At 38.0% G+C, this 15,846-nt stretch overlaps 1 protein-coding gene and 1 pseudogene across 3 annotated transcripts in view; both read left to right on the top strand.

The window, feature by feature from the left end:
* The window catches only part of CUL3 (cullin 3), a 96,281-nt gene that overhangs the window by 51,474 nt on the left and 28,961 nt on the right, over positions 1 to 15,846 (top strand). For all 3 annotated transcript variants that reach the window (XM_045481467.1, XM_045481466.1, XM_045481468.1), the window contains 3 exons: positions 12,260 to 12,420; positions 13,428 to 13,542; positions 15,521 to 15,749. In XM_045481467.1, the coding sequence (XP_045337423.1) occupies positions 12,260 to 12,420; positions 13,428 to 13,542; positions 15,521 to 15,749 (505 nt within the window). The remainder of the gene's footprint in view (positions 1 to 12,259; positions 12,421 to 13,427; positions 13,543 to 15,520; positions 15,750 to 15,846) is intronic.
* Positions 10,027 to 10,921, top strand: LOC123599552 (annotated as a pseudogene).

Raw genomic sequence — 15,846 nt, 5'->3', positions numbered from 1 at the left:
TCTAAACAATTGTGGTTCCTTTTTCCAAGTTCTGTCATTGGGCAGTTGTATGATGTGGACCTCCATTTGGGCAGATAATCCTGGTTCCCTAAACCTAATCGAAGAATAGTGACTTTTTCCATGATCTAAGCGTAAGCTTTTTTTTTTTTTTTTTTTTTTTTTTAATTTTTTGTCTTAAAGTTTATTTTGGGGAGAGAGAGAGAGAGAGAATGTGAGCGGGAGAGGGACAGAGAGAGAGGGAGACACAGAATCTGAAGCAGGCTCCAGGCTTTGAGCTGTCAACACAGAGCCTGACACGGGGCTCAAACTCAGGAACCCTGAGATCATGACCTGAGCTGAAGTCGGATGCTTAACTGACTGAGCCACCCAGGCGCCCCCAGTGTAAGCTATTGAAGCATATTAGAATAGTATTCTGTGTTTCTTTTCTCATTTTTTTGTTTGCAGCTGATACTAAAATTCTCCTTGAAGAAGTAACTTGGTGTATGATCTTAAGATTCCTAATTGTCATCAGAAGTTACTTAAAACCAGAAATACTGGAATACTTAGAAACTCACCCAAAATATTAGATACCCTAGTGGTTATTTCATCCACTTGGTAGTACACTAGCCCTACAGTGTACTATCTGATTTTTCTCTTCTAATTTTTTTTTGACATTTTTGTTGATATATAACGTAAATAAAAGTGCACAAGCCTTTTCTTATCCATTTTTCTTTAATGTGAGTTTTCTAGGATTTTTGTTTGCTTTTTAGTCACTTGTAGGAGCCTTTTATGGATCCTGGATAAAAGTTCTTTGTAGATATATGTTTTATAAGATATTGTCTTCCACTCTGGGCTTGCCTTTTCTCTCTTTATGGTGTCTTTGAAGAGAAGTTTTTAAAGTTTTGTTTTTTAATATTTATTTTTGAGAGAGAGAGAGAGAGTGTGTGTGAGTGGAAGAGGGACAGAGAGAGAGAGAGGGAGACACAGAATCCAAAGCAGGTTCCAGGCTCTGAGCTGTCAGCACAGAGCCCGACACGGGGCTCGAGCCCACAAACTGTGAGATCATGACCTGAGCGGAATTCAGATGTTCAACCAACTCAGCCACCCAGGCACACTGAAGAGAAGTTTTAAAATGTGTGTGTGTGTGTGTGTGTGTGTGTGTTTTTTTTTTAATTATTATTTATTTTTTTTTTATTTTGGAGAGGGGCAGAGAGAAAGAGGGAGACACAGAATGTAAAGCAGGCTCCAGGCTCTGAGCTGTCAGCACAGAGCCCGACACGGAGCCACGAGATCATCACCTGGGCCGAAGTCAGACGCTCAGCTGACTGAGCCACTCAGGTGCTCCCCGAAGACAAGTTTTAAATTTACATTAATTACAGTTTTTAAACTGTAGTTGTTCAGTAAAGTGCATAAATATCTGTTTGGTCAAATTTATTAACCATGTTCAGATTTTCCACGTCTTTACTAAATATTGTTGTCTGTCCTATTAGCTCCTGAGAAATGTTAAAATTTTAGATTTGATTATGGATTTGTCTTTTTCTTCTTTTAGTTTATGTATTTTGAGGTTTGCTATAAAATAAAAATTTAGGGCTATTTTATCTTCCTGTTGAAAAGACTCTTTTTATGAAATATCCTTCTTTATTCCCTGTAATACTTCTTGCCTTAAAGTCTACTTTGTCTAGTATTGTTCTGTGAGCTTTCTTTCAGTTTATGTTTGTATGGCAGCTTTCTTTCCTTCTCAAGCTTTTGTGTCCTTGTATTTAAGGTGTGTCACTTGTCAACACCATACAGTAACATGCTTTTTAACCCCATCTGATAACCTTTGTTTTTAAATGGAAGCATATGGTTTATTTATGTTTATGTAATTATTAATATATTTGGGGTTAAATTTGCCATTATGTTGGTTTTTTTTCTATTTATCTCACCTGTTCTTTATTGATTTTTCCAGCTTGCTTGCCTTTTTTGTGTGAATCAAGTATGTTTTATTATCCATACCCCTTCCCCATTAGCTGTTATTTATTTATTCCTTTATTATTATTGTAGTGGCTACTTTAGAGATTATAACATAGATTCCCGACTTACAGTTACCTTACGTATGTGTATATTTTAAACCACTTCCTGGATAAGAATTTCAGAATACTTTGACTTCCTGGAGTTTTTTTCCCCCTTGGCTTTTAGATATTTAATCCTGGGGTGTTTGTTTTGGTGTGTGGGACAGGCCTGGTAATTTTTCTAACATTGTATATAAAAAATTGGGGAGGCACTGGATGGTAGTATCTTTCTTCAAAGGACATGTAGTTCTGGCAGGCAGGTACAGCATGGGCAGATTACCATGGTCTAGTTGGAGCTGACTTTAGGCTTTGTTAAAGTTCCTCTGTTGGAGTTTGTCTTCATTCCAGGGCATCTCTTTGCTGGTAGGGAATAGCTGGCTGGGGTCTAGAAGCCTGAGGTGTTTACCAGTTTGCTCTTCATGTTACTGTGCCTTCAATTCCATCTTCTGTCTCCTCACCCCTGCAGGTCTACCCGTGGTGTCTGTTGCACTCTGTAGCCTCCCAGGGCTGCTTTGTCTCTAGTGTATTGGTGTCTTGCCCGCGCTTAGGTAGTAGGTCAGGAAACGTCTTGATGAAAATTACTTGCGGAATTTCTGGTTCTTCTTTGCATTTCTTTCCTTTGCAGACTTTGGCTTCATAAGTCCTAGCTGCTTGATAGCCAGCCTACCTGTGACTTTCTTCTTAGCCTCCCGTTTCCAGTCCTCCAAATAAAACAAATGATTGAAGGCGAATGTTGGCCTCCTGTCAGTGTATTTGCCTTTTGTCCCGAATCTTGGCCCCACAAATCCAGGTTGCCTTTGTTGTTCTTTGATGCTTTTAAACAGTTGGTGATTCTTTGTTTAAATTGTTATAAAATGCACATAACGTACAATTTATTATCTTCATCAACTTTAAGTGTACAGTTGGGTGATACTAAGTATGTTCGTACTGATGTGCCCCGTGACCTCCATCACCTCCATCACCTCCAGAACTTTTCATCTTGCAAAACTAAAATTCTGTACCTGTTAAACAGTAACTCCCCTTTCCACTCTCCTTTGAACCTTTGCACCATCATTGTACTTTCTGTTTATATGAACTTGACCACTCTAGGTACCTCATATAAATGGAATCAGAGTGTCTGTCTTTTTGTGACTCAGGGTTCATCTCGGTTGTAGCGTGTCTCAGAATTCCCTTCCCTTTTTTTTTTTTTTTAAACTTTTTTTTGTTTACACATACTCATTTTTGAGAGACAGAGTGTGAGCGGGGGAGGGGCAGAGAGAGAGGGAGACACAGAATCCGAAGCAGGCTCCAGGCTCCGAGCTGCCAGCACAGAGCCCGATGCGGGGCTCAAACTCACGAACCGTGAGATCATGACCTGAGAAGTCGGATGCCTAACCGACTGAGCCAGCCAGGCTCCCTGCAAATTCCCTTCCTTCTTAAGGCTGAATAATATTCTGTTGCATGTGTGTACCCCATTTTGCTTATCCATTCATTTGTCAGTGAACACTTGGGTTGTTTTCATCTTTTGGCTATTTTGAATACTGCTTCTATGAACACGGGTATACAAATATTTCACTAAGACCCTATTCTCAGTTATTTTAAGAATATACCTGGATGGTGGAATTGCTAGATCATGTGGCATCCATTTTTAATTTTTGAGTAACCTCCATATTGTTTACCATAGCAGTGGCACCATTTTACATTCCCACCAGCAATGCTCAAGTGTTCCAATTTCTTCACATATTTGTCAGCACTTGTTATTTTCTGTTTTTTTGTTTGGTGTTCTAATAGTAGCTGTTTTGATGGGTGTGAGGGGGTGTAGCTTTTTATTTTCATACAGTTTTTATAGTTGTTCTTGCCAGAGGAATTGGTCTTGTAAAAGCCTTTCTTTCAATATTAGAAGTGGAAGTGAAATAGCATTTTAAGGTAGATGTTATTACAAAGATGTTAAAGTCACACCTAGTAAATGGCTGTGATAGGAATGAAATAACGCATCTGGTTCTTAAATCTGAGCTTTTTTTTTCTTTTTAAGTTTATTTATCTTGAGAGAGAGAGGGAGAGAGAACGTGTCGAGGGAGGGGCAGAGAGAGAGAGAGAGAGAGAGAGGGAGAGCACGAATCCCAAGCAGGCTTTTTGCTGACAGCCCATTGCAGGGCTTGGTCCCACGAACCGCAAGATCCTGACCTGAGCTGAAATCAAGAGTCGGCCACTTAACTGACTGAGCCCCAGGCACCCCTTAAATCTGAGTTCTTAACTAGTGAATTATGTTGCTTCTCTGATACAGGTCTTCTTTCCTAAAGTCTTATAATCTCATTGTTCCAAGACCTTGAGGGTGTTTACTCGTATGGTTCTAATAGGGACTGTTTTCTAGTGTTGATGCTTTTTTCTCCCACACTGTTAAGATTGTCAAAATTTAGAATAGGGAGCATTGTGTTTATTTTATGATTTGGTACAATTAACACAGCTTTAGAGAAACATGACTAGGGTTTTGATTTGTTGGATTGACTAGGATACAATTCTTAAAATAAATGGAAGTTATATATATAATATACATATCATATGTATTATTTTTTTGAGAGAAAGAGAGCAAGTGTGTACACAAGTAGAGGAGAGGGGCAGAGAGAGAGAGAGAGATTGAGAATCTCAGGCAGGCTTCATGCTCAGCACAGAGCCTGATGTGGGGCTTGATCCCATGAACTGCAAGATCATGGTCTGAGTCGAAGTCAAGACTCAGGACACTTAACTGAGCCCCAAATGTTATTTTTAAATAAAATTCCTTAAAACTATATATATTTTTTAAAACTGTGACAGCCATGAGAGATTTTGAACTAATTTTACAGTGGTGGAAACTATGACTTTGATTTAGTCATGGAGCTAAATTTTCAAGCCAACCGTATTCTGTGCTTTTTTTCCATGTACTTTACCCAGTAACATTGTTAAGTCCAGAAATGTTAATTTGTCTGCAATTTACTATATTACCTCTTACTAGTGCCTTTTCAGCAGTATAGTCAGACACCAGCATTGCGGAAAATATTGGGACAGTTCTGTAAAATTTGCTGTAATTAGACTTTTTTTTTTTTTTTTTTTTTTTTTTTTTTTTTTTTTTACTATAACTCTGCACTAGAAACTTTTTGTTATTTTTCTGGGTTTTGTTTTGCTTTTTAATTTTCTGTTTCTGTTTTCATAGTGTTGAGTCTTCTTGTATTTATTTCATGGCTTGAGAGTGAACCCTATTTGAAAACACTTACATTTATTGCTTGTTGATAGAAGATTGCCTAGTGATTAAGCTTGGGAAAGCAGGTTCAAGCATGTTCTAACAGACAATAGCTACTTGTTACAGAGTCATTTACTTTTTTTTTTTTTTTTTTAATAAGTTAAACTTTTTAGGGTTTATCTCTAGTTTATGAGCAGGACAAATATTTACTATTTGTAAAGATTTATAAACCTGTTTATATTCCTCATCCTCCTGTTTTTAAAAAATAAAAAATGTTCAGCTGGTTAAAGATACTTGAACTACTTCTTGCAAGTAAATTAACTAGTAAGAGTTAATGTTATTTTTTGAACTTCATTATCAGTTGTTTGTTTTTTTAAGTTTATTTTGAGAGAGCACGCGCGAGTGGGGGAGGGGCAGAGAGAGCCTCGCAAGCAGGCTCTGCACTGTCAGTGAAGAGCCCCACATGGGTCTCGATCTCATAGACCACGAAATCATGACCTGAGCTGAATTCAAGAGTCCGATGCTTAACCGACAGAGCCACCTGGGTGCCCCAGTACTTTTTCATTTCTGATCTAGGTTTTATAGTTGTTCTTGGCAGGGAACTTGGCCTTCCAAAAGCTATTCTTTCAAGACTAGACATGGAAATAAGTGCGATAGCATTGTGAGGTAGGTGTTGTGTTGCAGTTGAAGTCAGATGGAAAAGCAGTCTGGCTTTTTCCCAGGTCTATAAAACGAAAGACAAAGAGATGGTCCCATCATTATTTCCTCCTCCTCACCCTTGGGTTCATCTAGCTTGTGAAGAGTCTTGCTGGTTGTAGATTTGCTTGGCCAAAAATAGCAACCTCTGAGACAGAACCATAAATAAAGATTTAAAATGTAATTTATCTCTGTGGTGTTGAAGCTCATATCCCTTTAGTAAATGTAATGTTTGACTCAGACATTAAGCTTTCAAACATGTTTTTAAAAAGGCGAATGGAAGCAGCCACCAACTTTCTATCTCTACTTAGCTTTCCTCAATAGATCAATGCCTAATTGTGAACTCATACAAACTATATTTTGGTCAAAAAGCCTGAGATTATGAAAATAATAGTTTTAGGTTTTTTTAAACATTTTTTTTCATTTTTGGTATGAGTTTATATCTATCCTTACTTTGAGGTTGTATTCTCTTAGAGGTTAACTAGTGGTGGGATTTTTAAATAGATCTTTTAAATTAAATATTCACATAGAAACATATACAAAATGAAAGTCCTACAGTGATTTAAACAATTAGAGCTGCATTAATATTATATTGCATAAATCTAGCCACTTATTAATTTAAAAAACTGTTTTTTTTAAAGTAATCTGTATACCCAATGTGGGGCTCGAACCTACGGCCCTGAGATCAAGAGTTGCATGTGCCATTAACTGATCCTGCCAGGGGCCCCCCAGGCACTAATTTTTTTAACAGAGACATTCCTGTTAGAATCTGTTAGGAAAATGCTATTGTGTACCCACAGCCTGAATTCCTTCAGATAGTACTAGTAAGCAGTAAACAAGATTCAGCATGTTTATTTAGCAAGTACTTTAATATATATTATGCACAGATCATAAGTTTGTGAACGTGTGCATGCGTTTCCATTTAACATGTACACTTATTATAAACACTTGAGTGTATGTATGCATCACTCTTAATTTTGATTGATGGTAATTAATCATACATACCAAACATTTAATATAAATGACTCTTTAGTATTACTGATTTAAACAGCCACACTCAATTTTGTGGGTTTTCTCCATTTATTAGCTCTGTTATCGATAATCAAATTTTGGGGTTGACAGGTTTTAATATTATATGTCATTTAATTATAATCATCATATACACCTTGACAGTCTCACCTTAAAAGGCAAACTTTGAGGTCTTAACACTAACATCTGTATTTCTTTTGTCTCCAATCATCTTCCATGGACTTAAATGTTGCGTACCCTCAAACACTCTAACCATGTGTTCCCATCATACCTGGCTTCCTTTACTGAAGCATTGTTTCTCCCCATACAGAGTATACCTGGAGAATTCCATCAGCTGCACCTGACTTTTTTTTTTTTTGGCTTTTGGCTTTTGGCTCTTCTCAGAGGACTTGAGCTAGATGGCATTATAGGCCATAAGGTTATTGATTCACCCACATCACTGTGCGTGGGAATGAGAAGAAGGAAACCCAGGCCAGGGATACTAGTAACAAATAGAAAGGGAATAAGTAATATTGAAGTCTGTTTTGGTCCTTCATATATGTTAACTTTTGATCAGAGAGTAAAGCTTCATAAGAAATCATATTAGAGTTTGAGATTATCTTTACCAACCTTTTGTGTTACCCAGAACCAGAGTGGATAAATGACTTACTCAGGGTCACCCAGCCGGTTAATAGTGATACAGCCAGAGCTCATATGAAAAATTCCTAACTCCACATCTAATATTTTTCCATTTAAAAATCTGCTGTAACTGATGAGTCCACTTTAGACAGCAGTTTAGCAATTTCCATATGATCCAACACTTCCACTTCTAGAAATCTGGTCCAAGAAGAATGAAAGCATGTATCCACCAAAGGATTGTACCCAAACGTGCCTAGCAACATTACTCCTAGTAGACAAAAACTGAAAAGAGCCCAAAATATCCATCAGCTGGTAAAATAAACTAAATGTGGCATATCCATACAATGAAGTACTATTCAGCACTACAAAGGAATGAAATACTGATAAATGTTATATCATTAATGAACCTTAGCAACTTTATGCTTAGTGAAAAATCAGATACGAAAGATTATATATAATTCAGTTACATTTAAATGACCAGAAAAGGAAATCTGTAGAAAGAGAAAGCAGGTGTGCTGAAAGTGGGATTGACTACAAACGGGCTTAAGGGACTTTTTTGGGTGATGGAAATAGTCTAGAACTAGATTGTGGCAATGGTTAGACAACTATAGAAATTTACTGTAAATTATTGAAGGGTACTCTTAAAATAGGTAAATTTTATGGCATGCAAATTATACTGCAGTAAAGCCAAAAAAGGGGAACATTAAAATTTCACTCTAAAAAAACTCCACTCTAAAACTCATAATTTATTCTGAAGGTTATGCTGTATGTGCCTTTTGTTTTATAATTCTTACTGGTATTGTGCCTTTTGCCAAAAACAATAAAATCTGACCTGATTCTCTAGACATTTCTCTTAATTAAGAACATTTGATTTCTTAAAGAGGTTAAACTTGTCAATGTCATATATACATCATATATTGTATATACATATATGACCCCCACACACCCTACAAGTCCCTTGGGCTTGAAGTAGAGTCGGAACTTCCTGTGCTTGCCACAATTACCAGTGTTTTCTATTCTAACTGTACAGCCTGAGTAAAAACTCTCTCACTGCTATTTCACTACTTTTAGTATATCTTCTCTATTTTGCTCTCACCAGTCGAGCTTTGTGTTTACTGAGAGTTTTTTGCATTCATTTTCAAACCTGTTTATGCCACTTGTACCTGTTATTACATAACTTAATATTGTGTAAACCAATAAAATGGTGTTAGAAGCAGTAGAATTTCTTGGTAAACAGATTGGATGTTTTAGAAAGACTTGACAAAGGCTAATCACTAAATATTGGTTCGAATTAAGTGTGGGTAATTTAAAAGACTGGAGTGGGGATTGTAAAAATCTAGAAGGACTGTTTTTACATTCATACAGCTTCACAAATGTCTCTAGTTCATGCTCCGTCTTAATGAAACAAAGTAGAAAAGTCTATTAGGTGAGGGTGTGTGTAAGAAAGGTAACACTGAACTCTAATCACAGGATTCATGTTCAAAGACAAAAGTCTTGATATCTCTATGAACATGTATTATGTTTTAAAGTAAAAATTTTAAGATGCAGACGTGTGTGTATGCTTGTTTTTCTTTTACCACCTGTCTGCAATTAAGCAGCCAGTCAGTGGTTTTGATCCCATAGGGTGAGAGTGATTCTGTATATGGTACTATTCAAAACTATATAAACATCAAATTTATAAATAACTTATGTGATAGAATATTTTGATAATAAAAAGGATTCTTGTTGCTTTAAAAATTTTTAGATTTATGACTTTTATTGAATGTATCTTGTTTTATTTTATTAATGTTTATTTTTCAGAGAGAGAGTGGGGGGAGGCAAGGGAAGGGGACAGAGGATCCGAAGCAGCAGTCGTGCTGACAGCAGAGAGCACAACACAGGGACTCGAACTCATGAATTGTGAGATCGTGACCTGAGCCACGTTCGGATGCTCAGCCAACTGAGCCACCAGGCACCCCGAATGTGTCTCATTTTATGCAGAAAAGTAAGCCAAAGTCAGGATGATAGTAGGAGAGGACTAAGCCTGCAGGGGAGTAGAGAGTTGCTTCAGTACCTACAAAACAAGGCCGTCAGAAAGGAGGAAGGGTGCAGTCAGGAGACACTCAGAATTTAAGATCTTGAGATGGAAGTGTGAAGTTTAAGAATCTCCCAGAGAGATGGGACACCTGCAGGGCTCAGTCAGTTGAGAGTCCGACTTTGGCTCAGGACATTGATTTCAAGGTTCCCGGGTTCAGGCCCCGCGTCAGGCTCTGTGCTGACATCTCAGAGCCTGGAGTCTGATTCGGATTCTATGTCTCCCTCCCTCTCTTCCCCGCCCCCCCCCCCCCCACACTCAACGAGTGTGTGTGTGCGCTCGCTCTCTCTCTCTCTCTCTCTCTCTCTCTCAGAATAAAACGTTAAAAAAATGTTTTTAAGTAACATTAAAAAAAAAAAGTATCTACCAGAGAAAGAAAACACCAAATGAGAGAAGACACTGGTGCTGCCAGAGGGCCCGTGGCCCTGGATTAGGAGGCCACAGAGTCTCCCTCGTTGGCTTTGGCAGTGCCATCGGGGCTTGGGGTCACGACGGTGGTTGGTGGTTGGGGTGAGGCCGGGGCCACGGAGCTTGCAAAGGCAAGGCGGAAAACAGGGAACGGATCCCCATCACCAAGCTGAGCCACCTGATCAAGGACGTGAAGGTGAAGTCCCTGGAGGAGATCTCGCGCTCTTCCCTGCCCATCAAAGAATCCGAGGTCATTGACTTTTTCCTGGGAGCATCCCTTAAGAATGAGGTTTTGAAGATAATACCTGTGCAGCAGCAGACCTGCGCTGGCCCGCAGGCCAGGTTCAAGGCGTTCGTTGCCATCCGAGATTATCATCGGACACGTTGGTCCGGGTGTTAAGTCCTCCAGGGAGGTAGCCACTGCCATCCTTGGGGTCATCATCCTGGCCAAGCTTTTCTAGTGTCCCTGTGTGGCAGGGTTCCTGGGGGGAACAAGATCAACAAGCCCCACACTGTTCCGTGCAAGATGACCGGCCACCGTGGCTCTTCATCCCTGCCTCCAGAGGCGCTGCCATTGTCTCAGCCCCTGTGCCCAAGAAGCTACTGATGGTGGCTCGTATTGACGACTGCTGCCCCTCAGCTAGGGGCTGCACTGCCACCCTGGGCAGCTTTGCCAAGGCCACATTTGATCCATTTCCAAGACCTACAGCTGCCTCACCCCTGATGTCTGGAAAGACTGTGTTCACCAATTCCCTGTCAGGAATTCACTGACCTCTTGGAAAGACTCACACCAGAGTCTCCATGCAGAGGACCCAGGCTCCAGCTGTGGGCACCACATAGTTTTATACAAGGGAAAAAAGGTCCAAGCCTGTTAAAAAGAAAAAAAAAAAGAAGAAGAAGGAAAGAAAATCTACTGGAGAGTCATCAGTGAAAACTTTGAACGTACTAACTTGGATGCACGGTTTTGAAAACGTGAGCTTGTGCTGAGATGGTATGGAATGTAGAAATGTGAGCGGCGAAGATACTAATCAGAGTGGCTTTCCTTGTAGCCATTAGGTGTGTACCCTTGGGGGAGCTGAATGAAATAAGGTCGGAGGAGTGCGGTCACATGAAGAGAGTGCTACTCCTGGAGAATTGAGTTAAAACTGTCGGGAGGATAGGATGTGGTCAGTGCCATTTTAGTTGCGTCGCTGATAGTGGTCCAGCTTCTGTTAATGTTCACCTGGTAGCTTTGTTTGGTGTTGCTTGCAATGATAGTGTGCCTTTTAAAAGTTCCAGGATCACAGTTTGCTGTGGTTCTTAACTGGTTTTGGATTGCAAATGCCTTTAAGAACCTGGTGAAAGCTATGGGCTCTGTTTCTAAAATACTTATGTACCAGCAAACACACAGTAATTTTACAATTTTTAGTTCTTCAGAGACTCACCAAAGCCCAGAGAGATCCTGGTTAAGAACAGAAAGGAATTCTCTTGTTAATCCTTTGTGAATTAAAACAGTATTCCGGTGTGTTTTGGTGCAAATGTGGATTTGCAAATAATGCACAAAATAGGACTTCTATAGCCAATAATTCTGGATTGTATGTGCTCTATAGAGTGAGACACCTGTAATCAAGTTGGCAAGAACTTGAAAATAAGAGGACTGCAAGTAATCTGTTTGAAAGGACGGTAACTAGAAGCGTTTTAATTATGTAATACTTAATGCTGCTGTATTATAAGCATTAGAGCCTTTTAATATTTACCAGTAAGCAGTCAACTTCAGTTACATGGATCGGTATTTCTTTTGGCTCTTCAGAGAATATGGTCTTCAAGTATGGTATTTAAGAAAGCAAGAACCATGTTTGGGCATGGTATGGCTTTGGAGAGAAAGGGAGATGTGCATGTGCCTACCTTGCTGCCTCCCTTTCTCCCCTGCTTTCTGCTGACCTGTATTCTGCCTGCGGCTGGTGCCTTCTTCCCCCACCCCCTTTTTGCTTAAGGTGAAATGGGCAACCAACTATATATAACCAATTGTTTGTAAATTGTAAAGACCAACTTTTATGTAAGTTGGGAGGTGCTAGAAAATTCTGTGTTGCTTAAGATAGTGTGAAATGTTTCTCACCTAAAAAATGGACCGCTTTTATAATTTTAGGTCCTGTATTATTGTAGCTCACGGTGATTATTTTTATGTTTGCAAGAGTTGTGCTCAGTGTTTCTGTTATTTTGTTTCAACTGCAGGACCGTGTATATGTACAACAAAATAATGTGGAGAATGTCTACAATTTGGGATTAATTATTTTTCGAGATCAAGTTGTACGTTATGGGTGTATTAGGGATCATCTACGACAAACACTATTGGACATGATCGCAAGAGAGCGGAAAGGAGAAGTTGTAGATCGGTATAATCATCTCTTTCTACTTCAGTGTTTAGTTTTTTAGTGGTTGTGTCTTGGGAACCAATGTGCTCTCGTAATCCTATTGAAATAAAAGTTTTATTGTCCAGCACATTGTGAAAATCCTCAAAAATCTTTTCACAATTAACGAAGTTACCTAGATTTTAACTTAAGGCACATATCTATTTTTAGAAGAGTCCACCCTAAGCTTCTATTTAATTTACTTTTAAAAAAGCAAATCAGCCATTAGTCTTCTCTTTTTATTTTTCATTTATTTTTTTTCATGCTGGCATTTGGTTCTTTTTTGCTGTGTGATAACTTTTTTGTTTCTTCTCTTTGTCTTTTTCTTTAAAAGGCTCTCTAGCTTTCATTCTTAACATATTTGAAGAAAAATGTTGAACATAGTCTACAATGACTAAGAAATACTGTACTCCTTCTGTTAAGTCACATTCCCTCCCCCTTTCTTACATGATTGCAGCCCAGTTTTTGTGACACTGCAGTTAAGAGTGGCTTGAAACATACAAGATTGCGTTCTCTATTTCTCTGTATTCAGAGAAGCTATTAGAGGAAGACTTGTGAAGTTCTTTTTTATTTCGGCTTGGGTGCTTGATCAGAATTGCCCGGAAGCCATTTGGTACAAAAAAATTATAATGCCTGTGAGTAGCTGTGTGTTGTGCCCGAGTCAAGTAACTTCTCCTGCCTGCTTTCTCATAGTCCTTTTATATTCTGTATTTTTACATAAACAGGAATATTTAGACATTTTAGACATGTTTTCTTGCAGATTTTAAGGTTATAACAATGTGAGAACAACCTGAGATCAGTAGCTGTACAGTCAAGATATGCTTTCCAATTAAAATGACTCCACATCCTTACGTATAATAAGTTGCTTATGGGAGACGGGTCACTTTGATTTAAAACATGTTCTCAAAGTCTTTGTAACAAGTTCTGTTAAGTTTTTTTACATGAATATTTAATGGAATTTGGTGATCAAGTGGTTTAACTTCTTTTGACAGGGGCGCAATAAGAAATGCTTGCCAGATGTTAATGATTTTAGGTCTCGAAGGACGATCCGTCTATGAAGAAGATTTTGAAGCTCCTTTTTTGGAAATGTCTGCAGAATTTTTTCAGGTAATCAGTGAAGATCTAAATAAATGCTCTTTGAAGATGTTCTCAAAGTTACTGAGTGCAGTTACTGATTTGAATATTTGACCTTTTTCTACTGAGGCCCTTTTGGGAAAGAGGGTACAAAAAATACCCTTTAGCGCACTTACTCCCCACCTACTCCCCATTCTCACATTCCAGGGAAGGAACCCATTAAAGAAAAATTGAAGAGTGTGGACTCAGACACATGATTTTTTAAATTATGTGTAATGAAACATACAAACTTAGACATAACCTTAATATTTTATTATGTTTATATGTTACAAATTATTTACCATAAATTCACAGGCAGTGCATCACTAACGAAGTCCCATTATTCAGTCTTTTGTGAATATAAGTTACTGGTAAAATAAGTATAGAAATACGCACGATCTCATGGCGCGCACACACGCAGACACATATATATATCTATATGTCTGTGTATATCTATATCTTAAAAACTATTGATGAGGAAATTAGAGGTCATAAGTATAATTGATAGAAACTTGCAGCAGTATATACCACCCAAAACCAACTGAATTGCTAAAAGTGAAGTTAAACTAGTACTAATTTGTAATGAAGTTACAAAATGGAAGGCGTATTTATAAGATCGTGGTAACCATGCATCCTCCTGAAAACCTCATTGCTAGTAGGAGCTTTAAGTCTGTTGTTAAAACAGACTTAGCTGAATACTAACTAAAAGTTTTTACTTCAGTAGGAGGCTTTTTAAAAAATAAATGAATACAAAGTTACAATAATTCTTAATAGTTCAGTAGGTCATTCATAGGAGCCATGAGATGTATACAAAGATGGAACATGGTGAATTTTGGCGTCCTTTACACATAAAGAATAGACTTGCTGCCTTTTTTGTTTGTTTGTTTGTTTGTTTGTTTGTTTGTTTGTTAAGTTAGTGTGTAGCCCATCAAGAAGACCTTTGTGGCCTGCACTGGTGAGCCTGGACCGTGCTTTATGAACTATTAATTTCATAATGTAGGAAACAGTTTCTATTTTCTAAGAATGCAGCAACTCATTCTAGATATTTTTGACCTGTGCATTCGTTTTAATTCCCTTCGTTACATTGTCGACATACCAAGAGAAGATTAATCATCAAGATCCCCAGATGTGCTGCAGTAATGTGTATGCATGTATGTATACACATAGTACATACTGTTGTTAACAGTGAGTGGAAAGATGGTCTTACCTGGAGTTTCATTTGGTGTGTTAATGTCTATTCTTAGAAACTTGATTGTTTTCAAGGATTAAAACTACTTGTTGTCAAAAAGTGGAACGTGTTACTGAATTTTATACATGGTTTATATCAGCATGTCTTCTGATTTGTGATTCTTAGATGTGTTTGTTAATCCTCCTATCAAATAGGTTAAAATCACCTGGGTTAACATTTATAATTTAGTGGAACTTCGGTAAGGCTGGTGTTAGCAGACAAGATTAAGAGTTACATAAAAGCTCTGTTTCTCAATCATAAGTTTATAGACACGCGCGTGCGCACACACGTACATAATACACACGCTCCTTTGAGACTGGGAGTGGGTGGCATTTGGACTTTAGTAACTAGCAGTGTGTGAGCAAAACTGTATGATAAACATGAAAAATCCTTATAGGCATAATTTATACACATTAAAACAAATCAAAGAAGAATTTCCTACTCTGACTTGGGGTCAGATGCTCCGTTCTGTACTTTTGACCCTTACTAGCATTTGCTCACTTTTTCTGTTATTGGAGGTATATTGGCAAAGTTTGAAAACACTGATTAAGGATAGTGTATTGATTTTTCTTCTGTAATCAGTGCTTTAAAGGATGTAATTCAGCCATGTGGGTATGTGTGATAAGAAACTACATAAAATGTTAATAGTGCTAATGATATTTAGATTGTAGAAACCCACTTAAAAGCAGAAACGCATTTTGCTTCTACATTTAAAAACAAAAAAGTCATGTTTCTTATTTGCAGATGGAAAGCCAGAAATTTTTAGCAGAAAACAGTGCTTCAGTATATATAAAGAAAGTAGAAGCTAGAATTAATGAAGAAATAGAACGGGTGATGCACTGCCTTGACAAATCAACCGAAGAGCCAATAGTAAAGGTGGTTGAGAGGGAACTCATTTCCAAGCACATGAAAACTATAGTAGAAATGGAGAATTCTGGGCTAGTACATATGCTGAAAAATGGAAAGACAGAAGGTAAGTATCAGCAATTGAAAAATAATTAAATGTTTATAGTTCTACCAGGATCTTAGTATTTTTTTTTTATTTTGCTATAATGAAAATAGGTTATGAA

Source organism: Leopardus geoffroyi, chromosome C1, assembly GCF_018350155.1.
Source record: "Leopardus geoffroyi isolate Oge1 chromosome C1, O.geoffroyi_Oge1_pat1.0, whole genome shotgun sequence".
In the NCBI taxonomy this organism is placed as follows: domain Eukaryota; kingdom Metazoa; phylum Chordata; class Mammalia; order Carnivora; family Felidae; genus Leopardus; species Leopardus geoffroyi.
Note: the sequence above shows the minus strand (reverse complement) of the source record. Positions and strands in the feature narration are given on the sequence as shown.